Below are 17,280 nucleotides of genomic sequence, written 5' to 3'. Positions count from 1 at the left end.
AACTGAATGATGTGATATAATTTGTTCTTAATATCTAATTAGCTTACCTTAGTTGCACTCAAATTAACAAATTTTTCTGAATATGGAATAAAATGGACTGATTAATAATGCTGAGCTTTATTTGTTTTCTCCCCACAGGAATGTAAATAAACAGCTAACAAATAGTCCCCAGACATCTAGATATGGACCTGCTGACTCTTTGGAGGATGTTGCACGACTTCCAGACAGCTGTAATAAAATGGAAGAGGACAGGTGCTCTAACAGTGCAGATGTAACAGGTAGGAAGAAAAACTTGCTCAACTGTGACTGCTGTGACTATATTGAAGCCCATAAATTGGTCATTTGAATGGTCTTAATTTTATATAATGTCGGTATTTTACTTTATGGAGTTCATCTGTTGCCCAAGTTTTGACTTCAGTTTTTTTCTTTTTAAGGTCCTTCTTTCATAAGATCCTGGACATTTGGCATGTTTAGTGACTCTGAGAGTACTGGAGGGAGCAGCGAATCCAGATCTCTGGATTCAGAATCTATAAGTCCAGGTACTTATAAATACTTGAAGCAGTGAAAATTCAGTGAAAAAATTCAATAGTCAAATTAACTGTAACAGACATCAAAAAAGAATATATATGAATATCTATATGTATAGTTTAGTGAAAAATAATGAAACAAACCCTAAGATAATCATCACTCAATCTAAGTAGAACAGTACACTATAAGCCCCCTGTTTACACCTTCTGAGGTTTTATATTTTTATTAGCATTAATTAGTAATACAAAGAGGTTACATTCTTACATGTCCCTATATGCATTCACTATACCTTGATTAGACATATCCCCTCCATCTTTTTCCCTGAACGTCCTGGCCCCTTTTCTCAAATAAATCTCAGCAAACTGTGTTGTCTTACTTTAACACATACACATAAAGTATTTTGACCAGATTTACCTTCTTCTTTGTTTGCCCCTTCCAGCACTAGTATCCTCATCAACAAGACCTGTTTTATAGTTATAAAGAAGGTGCTTCACCATGGTATTTCACTGGTGCAGATGTGTTAGTCAGATTGACGCCCATGTTTACCATTGCTTTACCATCTCTACTTTCCACTATTAGTCAACCAGCTTTCAGTGAGGTTTATTTTGCTATCTTCATTCACAAATGTATTATATTTCAGTACTAGCCATCCTCTAATGTTCTCTTTCCTCTTCCTTCTCTAGTCCTCTCAAACAGTCCCACAATTATATATATTTACTACATACATACATACATACATACATACATACACATGTACACATAAATATATGATCCTTTATGTGTTTAGGTATGTTTAGGCATGTTATCATTCATTGTCTTTTTTAAAAAGCATTGCCCATTATTCTACCAGAATAAACTGTCAGGCTAAATTTTATAAATCATTCCATAACTATTTTAAGTGCTTTTACTACCTGTATGTCATGGACTTTTGCCCTCTCGTGCATGTTACACAAATGAAACCATATTGTTCTTTTTTATGACTTCATTCATGCATGCTTCCCCACTCTGAGTTCCATATTGATATGAGTGGCTATCTCTGTTTTCATACTGTATATTATATGAACTTAAATATCATTATCTTTAGATTCATTTATGGTTAATTGCTATAATGAGTAATTCCATTATGACAGTTTTTGTGCCTGTGATAATTTGTTTTGTTTTTATAGCTGAATTTTTTTTTGGGGGGTGGGGGGTCCGGTCGCAGGGCCTGAACTCTGGGCCTGGGCGCTGTCCCTCAGCTCTTCAGCTCAAGGCTAGTGTGCTCTTCCACTTGAGCCACAGCACCACTTCCGTGTTTTGGTTTTTTTTTACAATGTGTTTTAAATAATGTGATATCTCAAAATCCTAGGAGAAGCAATTTTTTGAACTCTAGTGTTTCAAGGAGAGTACTTTACCATAGCTTTTGCAGCTTACAGGAGTGGGTAGCTCTTGAACACATAAGCTTTTCAGTTCAACTCTTTCTTCCTTCCCCTATCAAAAACTGTTCCAGCCTTGTTCTTTCTGGCTGTTACTTCCTCTTAGAATCTTGAGAGGTGTGTTAGATTTAACCACTTCAAATTCCAAGGTGTTTTTGAAAGCATTTTATGTATTACAGAATTTTTATTTATGTAGACCAGTGTTTCAAGTTAGGAATTTTTTTCCATGCAGCATGCAGTAGAGTTTATAAACAGATTATTATCAACTGCTGCTTTGCTGCCTCCTTTACCATGAGCACTTTTCAAGGGACACTTTGGAGATAAGAGGCTGAAGTCTTCACTGAATAATTTGTAACTAGCTTTGTAAAAACAAAATTATTCAAGCTAGTGCTAGCAATTATGGCCCTGATTAGAGCAAGTCCTAAATCATTTGGAATGCCATAGACATCAGAATTCATTATTAATCCACAATAAAGGAAAAATTTTACACTGAAGCTAATAAAATAATATGACTTGTATAATTCCAAAAGTTGTCCTCATTGCCCATTTCTGATACTCTCCTGTGAAGAGTCAGGTTACGGTATCTGCAATTTTCTTTCAGGAGACTTCCACCGAAAACTTCCACGAACTCCATCCAGTGGAACCATGTCTTCTGCAGATGATCTAGATGAAAGAGAGCCGCCCTCCCCTTCAGAAGCTGGTAGTGTATCCCCCTAAATTAAGACCCACTCCACTACATTAGTGGAACTAATAGCACTATATGACGTCGGAAAAAATTATATATAATCAATTCTTTGCTATGTATTTTTAAAAAGGCATCACAGTAACCTAATACATATCATGCCAATAATTATGTATAAATACGGGTTGGAAATTATTAATCAAAAGATCAAATACAACAGGGAGTTACTATGTTGGTGTTAAAAGAGGCTAGACCTTTCATAAACACTAGACAGTGTGAATAGGATAATAGTAAATGAAAAATTCTGAAAAACCTTTCTAAAACAGTTCAGGTCTAGGAGCATAGCTCAGTGTAAGAATAACTTTTATCCTTTGTTGCAAATGATGCAGACACATTAGCTTCATGTAGTTCTTTTCCTTTGAAGCATTTATTGGGGTTTTCCCCAAGAATGGAATGCTATCTAAAACACATCTTTATAAAGGCATGTATCTTCTGATTATGAAAACATCTTTCAGTAGCATCTTAAAATCATCTTACTGGTTTTGTGCTGATTATTACCAAAATGCTTGATAAATGTGTAGTTTTAAAGTCTATAAATTGGATGTTATTTTGGTATTAGAAACTCAGAGTAATATTTTTGCATCATATGTGGATGTTTCAAAATTGAAAGATTTAATCAAAGTGCAATATCATGTATAATATTTAATTATCTTGCCATTCTTACATATTGTCTTTCCTGTTGCAAGGACCCAATTCCCTCGGGGCATTTAAGAAAACATTGATGTCAAAGGCAGCTCTCACTCACAAGTTCCGCAAATTGAGATCCCCCACAAAATGTAGAGATTGTGAAGGCATTGTAGTGTTCCAGGGTGTGGAATGTGAAGAGGTATGATATTTTTAAAATTTCATTTGCCCTTACATTTTTTTTTGCTATGTACTTTTTAATTAGGATTGTACTTACTAGAATCTTTTGCAAATGTGTTCTTTAAAAATACTGTATCTTCTATAGTTATGTATTTGTTTTGCCATTTCATATATTTTAAACACCACACATAATAGCTTTTAAACTCATTTTTGTTGCTACTACTTATAGTTTTGTTGCTACTACTTATAGTTTTCCTAGTGGTGAGTTTTTTAAGGTGAATTAATCCGTTTTAAGCTTTGTCTTTTTTTTTTTTTTTTTTTTTTTTTGGTGGGGGGGGTAGTGTCTCCTTGTTTGTCATCGGAAGTGTTTGGAGAATTTAGTCATTATTTGCGGTCACCAGAAACTTCTTGGAAAAATACACTTGTTTGGAGCAGAATTTACACAAGTAGCAAAGAAGGAACCCGATGGCATTCCTTTTGTACTCAAAATATGTGCCTCAGAAGTTGAAAATAGAGCCTTGTGTCTACAGGTAAGTTGTGCCTCTTGAAATTTAAAAACCATGAATGTATATGTGATTTGTTCTAGTGAAAAGAAAACTTTAAAGGACACCAGTTTTATTAGTTTAAAATAACAGATTTATTCAGATATATTTGAATTATTAACTCATTTGTCTCTGACGAGGTGTTTTCTGAAATGCTAACAAAAAAATTGGAGCAAACATCAAATAAGTTTAGATATCTGCATTTATCCATTTTTACTAAACTGAAGGGATATTTTATGGAATTTTTTTGTTTTTATTCAAGGGGATTTATCGTGTTTGTGGGAACAAGATAAAAACTGAAAAACTGTGTCAGGCTTTGGAAAATGGAATGCACTTGGTGGACATTTCAGAATTCAGTTCACATGACATCTGTGACGTCTTAAAGTTATACCTTCGACAGGTAAAGCTTTTATTCTTGAAAATCATGAAGTTTAAAGAATAATTCTATGATTGATACTTCGTTTATAACATTTGCTATGCATATATTTTCATTGGCATAGATCATACTTGATGTCTTCTAATTGTTAATGTGGAGACCAAAGAGTATATAAAAGATTCATGTCTTTTAAAGAACAAAAAAAATAGCAAGTGAGGCACCAGGGGCTCATGTCTGTAATCCTAACATTCGGGAGGCTGAGTGCTAAGGATCAGTTACTTGAAGCCATTCTAGGCAGACATATCCAAAAGACTCATATTGCCAGTTAATTAGCAAAAAGCTGAAGTAGAGATGCGGCTCAAGTAGTAGAGTACCAGCTTTGAGCAGAAAAAGCTAAACAAGAGCATGAGACCCTTGTTCAAGCCTCAGTACCAGCACAAAATAATAATAAAATTCTGGCACAAAAGAATAAGAAAAAACTCACTTCTTATTACCCACCTTAAACAAGATCTTCCCTGATCAATTAAAGGAATAAACAGTATTTTCCTAAGCAGAAACAACTCTTTAAGCTTTAGAAAATGACTTAAAAGTGCAATTCTGGCTGTGTAAAGACAATCCAGTGTTCACACTGTTACATGATTAGATTTTATTTTTTCATTTTTACATTACTGGATTTGAATTTAAGGGCCTCATGCTTGCTAAGCAGGTGCTGTGTCACTTGAACCATGACCCCCAATACTGAAAATCCAATTTATACAATAGTGTTTGGATCACAGTCTGGCTTATCTTCATTAACACCTCAAAATAGCTGCTATTGGAGGTGAGTGGGTAAGGCTAGGAAGTTCATCATATTTGGACCATCAGGCAAAACTATTGTATGAGCAACAAGAATACAATCAGAGAGGGGGGTTATCCTAGATTTTTTTTTTCTGTGCTTATAGGAGTAGATCCAAAGAAAACATCTGTGGGGTGAAATAAGTGGCTTCCAGCAGTTATCTTATAGAGGAACTTAATCAGCACATTGTCATGAACCAGGCACAAAAATGATCTGGGCCAAATCCAGCTGGCATCAAGTCTTTGGGTGAAAATGAAGACATAATAATAGCAGAGAAAATAATGCTGGTAGTCCTCAACAATCAGCTTATGGAACTGTTGTTCCAACTGGATCTTTTTAAAACCACTTATGTATCTATTTCCTTGGGATCTGTTGGCATCTGTTGTAAAGAAACACCTCCAGACTTTCCTCATGCAGCCCACCTTGCCCTAAGATCAGAGAACCTGGTGCCCACACTTCAGGTGTCCTTAGGATTCTATAAATTAGGTTCTATAAATTAGGTTGAGTCACAGTTTAGCAGTCACTCTAGGTTGTAAGATGCTGCTTTTGTCTATTCAAATTTTTTCTTTTTTTCCCCTTTATTTGCATGTATTTGATACTAAATTTATTCCTGTGCCTTAATTTTTTTCTTCAGTTTCTTCTCAAACTTGTTTCTTTTGTGCAGCATCCTCTTCTGGTTTAGGAATGATTGACTCCTTTTCAGTAAGGGTCATCTCAATGGGAGGAGCTCGTGCTGGGTTAATCCCACCAAGAGCTCTGTAAACTCAGCAGAGAGTTTAGATGCTTGGTTCACCTGGATATGTTCAGTGGCCAGAGAGTACAGTTGAGCATTGCTCGCTGCATCCTTACGCATGCACAGCAGAAATTCAGCACTAACTTTTTGGGCTATGTCCAGCCCACTATTTAGCCTGGGCACACTTGACATCTCCACCAGAACGATACACAGTGCTTCTTTAAAGTAATGTCTTTCAAACACTTGGTAGCTTTTCGGATATGCATACCCTTGATGACCTGGGCTGTTTTGTAGGTGTTCTTAAAGTAAACATGAAACACAAAAATTTGAACCTCTTGACTTGCATGATTTTGTGGGGTTTTCTGGGTCAAGAGAGAAGCAAACCATTTTCACAGATCACCTCAGGCTGTTTATAGGAGGAGAGCTTTAAAAAAAAAAATTCTCCTAGTCATACTAATCCAGAAAAGTATTGCTTGTTGTTTAGTTATACGTTTGTAGATTCCTACATTGAGAAATAGAAATGTGTCCCCCTTTATTTTTTCTAGCCAATCAGGGAGAAGAGATGAATGGGGTCTAAATGATAAACTCTTGTTCTGTCTTGAATATTAGAACATAATCAAAACTTTCATGTGGGAAGTAGGAAGTTTCAAGAGGTGAAATCATTGCCTCCATGTCTCAGAGTGGCGGGAGCAGCTGCTCTCAAGATGACACTTAGCTTTCCACAGATCAGACAGGACAGTGGGTAGCCAGAGCACACTGTATTTTTCCATTTCAGAACAGTGTGAACATTGAAATTCATAGTAAGAGCACATTTGTTATTTGGGGAGAGGAATATTTTCTTTTGACAAATCAAGGCAAGTTAAACTGTATTTAAAAGTTAGATAAATTGTTGCCTGTATCTTTTATAGGTCTATTGTCTGGTGCTTCTTTGTAATCTGGCCAAATTACAACACTAAGGCCCTGTAGCATTTTATTATTTCTGTATCCCCCCTACCAGTAAAAATCCAGGTTACTGCTTTTTATATTTGGATTGTTTTGTGTATTATCCTAGGTTCATTTCAGTAAAAGTTTGTGGTCATCCTGTCTTTAGAGCACTCATAAATATAATAGGCATAGGGAGACTATTGGTTAACATGGTTTATTTATTCATTTATTGCCAGTCCTTAGGGCCAGGTCACTGTCCCTGAGCTTCTTTTGCTCAAGGCTAGCACTCTATCACTTGTTTTCTGTTTATGTGGTACTGAGGAATTGAACCTAGGGCTTCCTGCATACTAGGCAAGCACCCTACCATTTCTTACATTCCCAGCCCAACATGTGTTTTAAATATAGTTTATATTGATGATTCACTCTATAGGTCACATCTGTACTTGAAATTTGTTCGTCTAAAGGGATATGCAAAAGCATTGAAAAGCTGTAAATACAGTTGAGTATTAACCAAAATAAACCAGAAAAAAATATATTCCTGATGTAATTTTATTTTATTAGCTCCCAGAACCATTTATTTTATTTCGACTATACAAGGAATTTATAGACCTTGCAAAAGAGATACAACATGTAAATGAAGAACAAGAGACAAAAAAGGATAGCTCTGAGGACAAAAAGTACCCAAACATGTGTATAGAAATAAACCGAATTCTTCTAAAAAGCAAGGACCTTCTAAGACAATTGCCACCATCAAATTTTAACAGTCTTCATTACCTCATTGTGCACCTCAGGCGGTAAGCATTTTTTATAAGTAGAGCATCCATTGGTGGGTGGTTTTTGTTGAATAAAATGTCCCTGTCTTAATCATTTGTTGAACACTCCGGTAGTGTGAAGTCCATCTACTTTGTTGTATTATAGTTTGTAAAACAAATTTCATTTTTTCTGTGTTAGGGAGAGGAAGTGTTGAATGTAAGTTCATGCACCGACACAGTCTCTCAGATGCTGTCTATATGCCAGGTTCTGGCTGGGAAACAAAGGATTTCTGCTGTCTGTGAGACCATCCTTGGGGACAAACCTGCATACTAGCCCAGTGCAGCATCATTGGGTGCAGAAAAGATTGGGGTGCGGTTATAGGTCAGAGGAGATAGCCCTTGAATGAGACCTAAAGAACTCAGTAGTGATCTGCTGGACAGAAGATTTACAGAAGAGTGTTCTAGGCAGAGGATTGCAGACATGAAGATAAATGAGATTGTTTTGATTTGGGAAATACAAATGATTTGATGAGGTTATAATAAAGCAAGCAGAAGCAAAAACTGAACTAGGTAGGGGCCTGATAAGAAAGTCTTACATACTTACCCTTTAAAGAATTGCATGCTAGATGTTTAATATACTCAGATTCACCCATTGGCTCTTTCTGGTAGAAATATATAAAATAGGTTGAAGACCTTCAGGTTTCCTTGAACAGTTACAGAAGTAAAAGGTAATGAGGGCTTGAAGTAAAGCCAGAGGGTGGGAGTGTGATAGAATAAAGTGATTTTCAGGAGAGAGGATCATGGGCTTAAAACCTAGCAGTGGCAATCAGAAAGCCGGTGATGCTTTGTTCCTGCGTATGGGAGGGTATATCACATGCTAAGATGGAAATCATTTTAAGGGACATATTCGCCTTTCTACTGGTCAAGCCTCAGTAGTTCCTTGTACCTGGATTTTATTCTGATATAATACTGTAAACCCTATTTGTAACAAATATTTTAATTGAGTGTATTCTTTTCCTTGCCACCCCACACATACACTCAAACTTGACCCTTAACAAATTTTTCTTAGTCTTTTGCAATCTATTTTTCCTTCCCATCCCATAGTAAACCACAATTAAGGAACCTCTAATAGGTTCATCTCCTGTAGCTTTCTGTGCTCTACTTTGCAGGGTTGTAGATCACTCCGAAGAAAACAAGATGAACTCCAAAAACTTGGGAGTCATATTTGGACCAAGTCTCATTAGGCCAAGACCCACAACTGCTCCTGTCACCATCTCTTCCCTTGCGGAATATTCACACCAGGCACGACTGGTAGAGTTCCTCATTACATACTCACAGAAGATCTTCGATGGGTCTCTCCAGCCACGAGATGCTGCAGCTGGCACAGGTGCTGTTGCACACCAGGTTGATCAAGGCTGTCTTCCAAAACCTCTGTTGTCACCAGAAGATAGAGACCCAGAACATTCTATGAAGTCAATGTTTTTTTCTTCAAAGGAAGTGAGTTTTGACTTTTATAAAATTGCATTAGAACTTTGTAGTATTGATGTTAGTATATTGTTAGACATCTTCAAGCTGTTTATTCTGGAATGTGTTGTGCTTCTTCAAGTGTGAAAATTCTCTTCCCTTGACAGGATATTCACACTGCAGTTAATGAAAGCAAAATGTTTGAACCAACTACATCATTTCAGGAATCAGAACACAAGCACAATGCATTGGAAAAATGTGACTCATGTCTCATTGGTGAGTGGCCATGTAGAAACTCTGTTTACTGACTTTAAAACATAGCAAATAAATCAGAAGCAAAAATGAATAGAATATTTGCTTTGCACATATGAGGCCTTGATTTCAATCTCAGGAACCACTAAAACATCACTTAAAAAGGAAAAAAAGCAAGGTGCTGGTGTCTCATGCCTGTAATCCTAGCTACACAGGAGGCTGAGATTTGAGGATCGCAGTTCAAAGCTAGCCTGGGCAGGAAAGTCCATGAAACTCTTATCTCCAATAAACTACTCAGAGAAAGCTGGAAGTGGCACTGTGGCTCAACTGATAGAGCACTAGCCTTGAACAGAAGTAGCTTGGGGACAGCGCCTAGGCCCTGAGCTGAAGCTCTAGGACCAGCCAAAAAAAAAAAGCCAAAAGCTAGGGTGAATACAGTTGAGGCGATCCAGACCTCAAAATTTTATTAACACATCTGGACTAGCCATTGAGAAAGTTGCCTGTTAGTGAACCTTTTGTAATCATACCTTTTATAATACCTTTTATTTCTAAAAAATCCTTAGTTTCATAAATGTTTTTGTGTTCCTTCTGAAAAGTATTCTTGTTTTCATTTATGTCAAGGCAGAAAAGAGCTGAGCCATCTGCTAACTCAGAGCATGTTCTGTGTTGTATTTCAGATATTACTCCTGCTGCTCAGGAGTCAAACAAGACTTCTAAAACTCAAGGAGTTGAGGCTCCTAAAATTAACTGTGACCTACTTTAACATTAGGTCCACATATGTGTATGTCTTTCAGTTCTTTGACTAATCATTTTAATCACTATTTTCTCAGCAGTTGTATAGCAATAAATGGTAGCTGTCAAGCAGGTATAAAGGCTCGCATTTGTTGTTACAGTTCTGTATTCTTGCAGCACTATATTTAAACCAATGATGGGATTTTCCCCATTTTTGGTTACGCTGTAGTGCAAAAGAATTCCTGGCTCTTCGTGTTGCACAGCTGTTATGTGGCATTCAGTGGTTGCTATATAGAGTCAAGGAACATGAAAAAAAAATCTATTACAGTTGAATCCAGTTTTTCAAAACATAGCCATATATATTAAATGAGCAGAGCCTGAAAGGTTGAAAAAGAAAAAGGAACAAAGTACCTTCCTACCTGTGCAAAGCACCAGGCCCATTGTTTGAGTCCATGCATTTGCTCTCATCTTCCTAGTTCTGTGCCATACAATAGAGCACAGGCACCTCCCCATGAGCCTGTCAATTAGGGTCAGAGAGCTTACTGATGCCAGAAGTCATGCTTCTAATGCACTGGGAAGTCAGGACGGGAGTCCAGTCCAATCTTGGTTGGTCAACCTAGCCTGGTTTTTACTATCCCATGGTCTAGAGCTCCCAATTAAGATGAATAAATATAAATAAATGTAAAGTATCATTTTTGAGTGCTTATTATATACCAGAGAGTTGGGTAAGCACTTCTTTTACTAGATCATTCAAAACACAGGACAATGTACTTGCACACAGGAGTCTTTCTTGACAGGTGGTAGCAGATAGGCGCACCTCACAAGGGCCCTGTCCAGACCAGAAGGGGAGCAGAAACTGAGCCTGGGACCAGGCAGCAGCTGGCTGCAGAGCAGCTCTCACCTGTGCTCCATGTTTTCCCTGTAGAACTCGAAGGATGTCCTGGGGCTTCCAGCCCAACTGCAGTGGGTCAGGCGCCTTAGTGTCTGCAATGTTGGGGAGGCCCAGAAAACTAGGCACAGGAGCATGCCTGTCAGCCTAGGGAAGAAAACTCAGCAGCCCTCGCTGAGGAAGATGGGTGATGCTGGTGGGACCACTGGACAGATCAGTGTGGAGAAGGACTGTGGGCTGCGCACAGAGTCCGCTGCCATGCCATTCAGTCAGAATGGTGTCCCAGCCTGGGGATGTGTGGCGTGTCAGCTGTCAAGGCTTCTGATTTGCTCTCCTCACTGAGGACTGGTAGCTGGAAAGCACACCACCAGAGCCGCACAGGTGCAGGGGCTCGCGCCTGCCTGCATTGGTCAGCCTCCAGAAGCTCTGGCCAAGATCAGACAATTGTTCTAATTAGACTAGTGCTTTCATTTTTACTTTGTGTCTGTATATTTTTACTAACCTACAAATCTGCTTTGTAGCTATTAAGTCTATTAGTTTTGATATATTTTAAAACCTTTTTAATCCAAAGTATGCCTTTAATAACATTGAATATTTAGCTCCTCTGTCTAGATACCAGAATATTGCAGATTTTATTCCAATCTAGTATTCTCAGACTCCTGTTTCTAGAGAATTTCGTCTAAAATTTATTAGATTATAGCCCTATGCAATGAGGTTAACTACATCTTCTGTTTTTCTTTTTTCAGACAAGAAAAAGCGTTTGCTTCGAGACCAAGAGCTTGAATCGGCATCGCAAAAGAGGGAAGATGTTTGTAAAAGCCCCAAGTCACTTCTTCTGCATTCGGATAGGGTCACAAGCCATATGCATAGGCATATGCCAAGGACCAAGATTCGGCCTGTGAGTTTGCCTGTGGAGAGACTGCTCCTGGCAAGCTCTCCTAATGAGAAAAGCAGCCGAAATATGGGGAATGGAAATTCAGACAAGTTTGGCAAGCATCCTATCTTTGAAGAACTTAATAGAAAAGATCCCCCTACTACTATTTGTTCCAAATTCAATGGCTATGACCCACAAAAAACATGGAGCCAACAGTGTGAACAAAACAGTGTAACTGTCAAAATTGCGACAGCCACGGCGCCCAGTGTGCTTCAAGAGAAAGGAGACACACCGAGCGCCAGGTTGAGTGGGGACTGTGGCAGCGCCTGGCAGGCGGCGAAGCCATGCACAGAGCCAGGCAGGGCTGCAAGAGAGACCGCCGAGAGACGCTCCTCGGACTCCAGTCCTCTTGCTCCTGTCAGAGCTCCCAGGACCCTGCAGCCCCAGCACTGGACGACGTTTTATAAGCCACGCACACCCACCAGTAGCGTCAGGGGCAGTGAGGAGAAGCCAGCTTTGCCCTCCGCAGTCACGCCACCTGGCACAGCCCACGCTACCCAGGGCCTAGACTCAGATCCATCGGCCTACCACACGCCACCAGGCAGTCAGCCGGCACCGCCCCCAGAGGAGCCTGGCTTGCCTGACATTACGCCAGCATGCCAGAGACCAAGGCTAAAACGGATGCAGCAGTTTGAAGACCTTGAGGATGAAATCCCACAATTTGTGTAGGGTTTTCTGAATTCAGCTGTTCTCCTTTGTGTTGTGTTGTTCTGTGATACTGTGTTTGTGTTGTGAAAGAACATTTTGACGGGACCCCTCTTGCACAGGATTGCCAAAGCGCACACGTGGCCGTTCCGTGGCTGTTGGTCACGTTGCGTCTGTTGACCACTTCCAGTGCCAGAGTGTCTTGACAAGGCCTCACCATGCCTCGCTGGAATTACCTTGGAATTCTGTGTTTTTATATTTACTAAAGTTTTCCCCACAAAATGGTCCATTGAAAGGCATCCCTAATATATGTTAGAGTTCTCAACTAATAGGTGCAATTGGGGAAAAATTAGCTTTATTTTTTGACGTGAAACTAAATGCTTATTTATAAAATGTTTCTAAATGCAAGTGCCCAAAACATCTTTATGTGTTATGAAGGTGGTTTTTTTCCCACACAGTTTTATAGTTACATCTTCGCCCATTTGTGCTTGTAGAGTATGTATGTAAGCTTTTTTCAATTGGCAGTTCACTTTTTAGTATTTATATAATGGCCAGAAGGCTTACAAATTTGTATTTAATTGCATTTTAATCGATTGCCAGTTTTTATATATGGTAGTCAAATTGTACAGAGAAAGTGCACTTAAACCCTTTTTCTAAATTATATGGCTCAGTTATATTATATTTGGCTCTAAATACATTTTTTACCCTTTTGTACACTGTTGTTTTTCAACAGCTTGAACTTCTGGTATTTTCTATAGTGGTCCAAAAAATTGCTGTTTCAGAAAGGTTTTTAATTCAGTACATTTCCTCTTGATACTGTCTGAGTTTTGTTAAAATCATTTCTCTCATATGAAATGGTTTAACTTGCAAGACATGACAAACTTTTTCTGTCTGGACTGCCAGTCATCGTAAATGTATATTTCATTCAGATCTAGCAAAGATTTATTTAAGTTGACTCAGAGAGTTCAGTAAGTCTCATGTTTAGAATTTGAGAAGTAATAGATGATGGGGTCTGTTTCATTTATAAAATACCCAGTTAATACCCAGTTTTTAGAATGTGTGCATTTCCATTGTTTTCTTGGTTTCACTGTTTTGTCTAAAATAGGATATAAAAGGGACAAAAATAAAAAGGCCTTTTTTGTATGCATGCATTGTAATTCTGGTAAATGCTTTTTATATGACCACATTACCCTTGATAAATATATTATTGACTTGTTAAATTATTTCTGTTCCTGTGGCGTCTCTGGCATCGTGCCTCAGGGGTGTGACACTTGGGTATCATTAGTCAGGGCCTCCAGTGGCCACGGTATAGAATGGGCTTCATGGCAGATGGTCTCACAAGCATCTGTGACATTACGTCCAGGGATGAGTGGATAACCAGCCTTTGTGTGCTGGAGCATATGGTCCTCATTGTACGCCATGAAAACCTAAAAGAATCAGAGCCAGCACTGAAATGTCTCACCCTGAACTTTGCAAAATTCCTATATAAATTCATTACTACCTAGAATGGCAAGTGAGCATTGTATTATTCCTGTGTCACCGATAAGAAAACTGAGGCATAACAAAGTGATAGGATTCTAAATTCACAAATTTAATAAGCAGAAAGAACCCAATCTCAAACAGAGCACTGCCCTTTCTTGATGACTACATGATTACTATAGTACTGGGAAGTGCTTAACAATAGGAAACCTACTTTTAAATCTATATAATTGCAAAGTACACATAAAAATTACCACTGAAGCATGTTTAAGAGTGTAGTTGCAGTACATCATGTCTACCCATGCTGTTCTGCAGCTGTGCCCATGTCTGGCTTCAGAACTTTTTCATCATCCCAAACTACCACTTAGAAAATGTACTGTTAGACAGCATATCATATAATAAAATTGTTGCTCTGTTTCCTTTAATCCTCACAAGAGATCATTTGTCTCCATAGGGCTTCCTGGCATTTCTTCCACACTGTGCTTTCTAGTTACCTGGGGGCTAAAGCTATTTGTAGTGTGCCTACAGAGCACTGTGTCCTGGTTCTGATAAAGTAATGGATGTTACTCCCTGGGAGCCATCCATGACACTGGGGTGAGATGTGAGCAAGAAGAAAGGACAATTATGAGGACCACCAGAATGCTGTACTGGAAGCACATGCAAGTTTTGACAAGTGATCGTGAGGGTTGATGATGCTTCCTTAGCCACACTGAGAACTTACAAATACTGAAAATCATTTTTAATAGTGTGAATTAAACAGTAAATGTAATCCAATCATCAAATTACAAACTGAATAAATGGTTCTCACAAGGAGAAACAAATGGCTGATACATGAAGAAATGTTAATATCCTTAATCGTAAATGCAAATCAAAACTGCACTAAGATTCCATTGTAGTTCAGTCAGAGAAAACAACAAATGCTTGAGAGGATGTTGGAAGATCATACTGTTGGTGGGAATGTAAACTAGGACAGCTTCTGGAAATCAACTGGGAGATTCCTCAGAAGATTAAAAGTGGATCTTCATTATGATCCTACCTTAACAGCACTGGGCGTATATCTAGAGCGTGAATCAGTATACCAGAGAGATACCCACACATCCATGGGTATTGCAGCACTCTTCATAATAGCCAAATGATGGAATCAACCAGTGCTAAACAACAGATGAATAGATAAGATGTGGATAATGAACATGGAATGTTATACAGACATAAAGAAAATGCCATCTGCAGGAACATGGACACAACTAGAGGACATCATACTGAGCAAGACAAGCTCAAAAAAGCAAAATACTGTCTATTCACTTGTGGAAACTAGACCTAAAGGTTTCATATTCATAGATATGTGCATCCATATATCCACATATATATTTATATGGTTAAGCAACATGAGTCAAGCTAAGAGACAGGAAAAGGGGAGGGGAGAAAGGAAAAAGGGTGAATGACATTGCAATTACGTATGAGAGCAGCATAGAGAAGATCAACAGAAGGGGATGATCAATAGGTAGAGGGGGAGAAAAATAGACTACAGGTGGGTGGAGACAAGCAGGAAGAGAATAATGTCCATATAGACTTTACAACTGAAAATGGAACAAGGAAACCTGTTGGGGAGGGGCAGGGAGTGGGATAGAGGGGGTGAAATTAATTGCAATACAGGAGAAATGTGGAGTTGTAACAAAATCTCCCTATGGTCAACAACTATAAGCTAGTAAAATCAGAAACACAAAAGATACAGAAGACAGCTGAATATGGCATTCTTGTTGTATACCAGCATTGAAGGATTTATAACAAGTGTAGGCTTCCAAAAATCACATGCATCCAGTGTTGTTGTTGTTGTTGTTTTTTCTCCTTTAATAAGTAAGGGGGGAAATCTTGAGAGACTGAGGGTCAGTGCATGGATTCCAACTTAGACATTTTTAAGTCCAAACCTGTACCGTTCTACATCATTGTAATTTGCCTTCCGAGAAGGAACTGAGAATGAAAAGACAGAATGAGTGAGCAACACAGGTGGCAGAGAGACAGGAGCAGGTATAGCAGTATCATGGGTATCGTGGAGAAAGCAATTCAACATAGGATAATGTGTGATTCCTTTAACTATAAGCATCTCTCTTAATAACAAAGCTGTAGTCACAATTCTCTGGGGGTTTCCTACGTAGAAACAGGAAATGATTTTTGGTGTGTTGATGGGTAGACAATTCCATCACCATCTGTAACTCAGCAAAGTCAGCACAGTCCCTTATCAGATGCACAAATCAGTTCTATCCTGAATAACCCAGACTAACAGAAATGAATGTATTTAGAAAGAGCTCTTCAATTATAGGATTAAAAACTGAAGCACCTAAAACCAAATCACACATATATATAATATATATGCGTATATTATATAGAGAGAGAGAGAGAAAGAGAGACAAGATCATCATAGAGAAAGTTTTGGACTCTTATCAAGAGTTTTCAGAGAAACTATGAATCCACCAATAAGCTAAACCGTTACTGAGTTTAAGCTCTTATGATGCGATCACCTCTGAACACATACACTGGGACTTGGCCTTCAGCACATGACCTTTCAAGAACATTCCACACATTTATGGATTAATGTTTCAAACAGGATGTCCCATTACCTCTATTTGAGTATGTACTCAAAACCAATGACACTTGTACAAACCCAGAGTACACCCAGAAAACTCCAGAGATCAACACAACAGGTTGTTTCCCTCCCTTCCCTCCTTCCTTTTTTAAACATCTATATTACAGAAGTTTTATTCATTTAAATACATTTAAAGTCAGGAAATAAATTTCCTCATAACATTGGGGTTTTTAGACCGATTATAAACAGCAACTTGGTTAAAGGTACAGCCTGAAGATGTGGTCCCTTTGTATGTGTCTCTGTGTGTATCTATGTCTGTGTGTCTGTGTGTCCGTGTGAGAGACAGGCACACACATAGGATCTCACCATGTAACCCATGCTGACCTTAATCTTGAATCTCCTGCCTCAATCTCCTAAACACTGGGAATACAAGTATGGGCCCTATGATTGGCCTGAGCCTAAATATTTAACTGACTGTTAAAGGGCTCTAGTGAAATTAAGGCCCAATCTGGAGAAAGCCCAAAACTATTTGTGATCCTGTAAGACTTCATATGACAAAGGCAAGCATTTTCTGTCATGAAGGAGTTGGCTGGGCTGGGCTAGATTACTGCAAAATCTTTTGGTTATCCATTGGTCCTTTCCTTTCTCATTGC

At 38.5% G+C, this 17,280-nt stretch overlaps 1 protein-coding gene and 1 non-coding gene across 4 annotated transcripts in view; both read left to right on the top strand.

The window, feature by feature from the left end:
* The window catches only part of Arhgap29 (Rho GTPase activating protein 29), a 61,877-nt gene extending 48,087 nt beyond the window's left edge, over positions 1-13,790 (top strand). For all 3 annotated transcript variants that reach the window (XM_070007707.1, XM_070007706.1, XM_070007705.1), the window contains 10 exons: positions 139-278; positions 435-539; positions 2,545-2,643; positions 3,372-3,511; positions 3,831-4,019; positions 4,294-4,431; positions 7,461-7,693; positions 8,821-9,148; positions 9,283-9,391; positions 11,735-13,790. In XM_070007707.1, coding sequence (XP_069863808.1) covers positions 139-278; positions 435-539; positions 2,545-2,643; positions 3,372-3,511; positions 3,831-4,019; positions 4,294-4,431; positions 7,461-7,693; positions 8,821-9,148; positions 9,283-9,391; positions 11,735-12,591 — 2,338 coding nt within the window. In that variant the 3' untranslated portion in view covers positions 12,592-13,790. The remainder of the gene's footprint in view (positions 1-138; positions 279-434; positions 540-2,544; positions 2,644-3,371; positions 3,512-3,830; positions 4,020-4,293; positions 4,432-7,460; positions 7,694-8,820; positions 9,149-9,282; positions 9,392-11,734) is intronic.
* LOC138817374 (small nucleolar RNA SNORA46) lies at positions 10,275-10,409 on the top strand. The gene has a single exon (XR_011368831.1). It is a non-coding gene; the product is annotated as a small nucleolar RNA SNORA46 (small nucleolar RNA).
* Positions 13,791-17,280: the final 3,490 nt, after the last annotated feature.

This window comes from Dipodomys merriami, unplaced genomic scaffold, assembly GCF_024711535.1.
Source record: "Dipodomys merriami isolate MVZ:Mamm:240054 unplaced genomic scaffold, mDipMer1.0.p SCAF_7, whole genome shotgun sequence".
Taxonomy (NCBI): domain Eukaryota; kingdom Metazoa; phylum Chordata; class Mammalia; order Rodentia; family Heteromyidae; genus Dipodomys; species Dipodomys merriami.
Note: the sequence above shows the minus strand (reverse complement) of the source record. Positions and strands in the feature narration are given on the sequence as shown.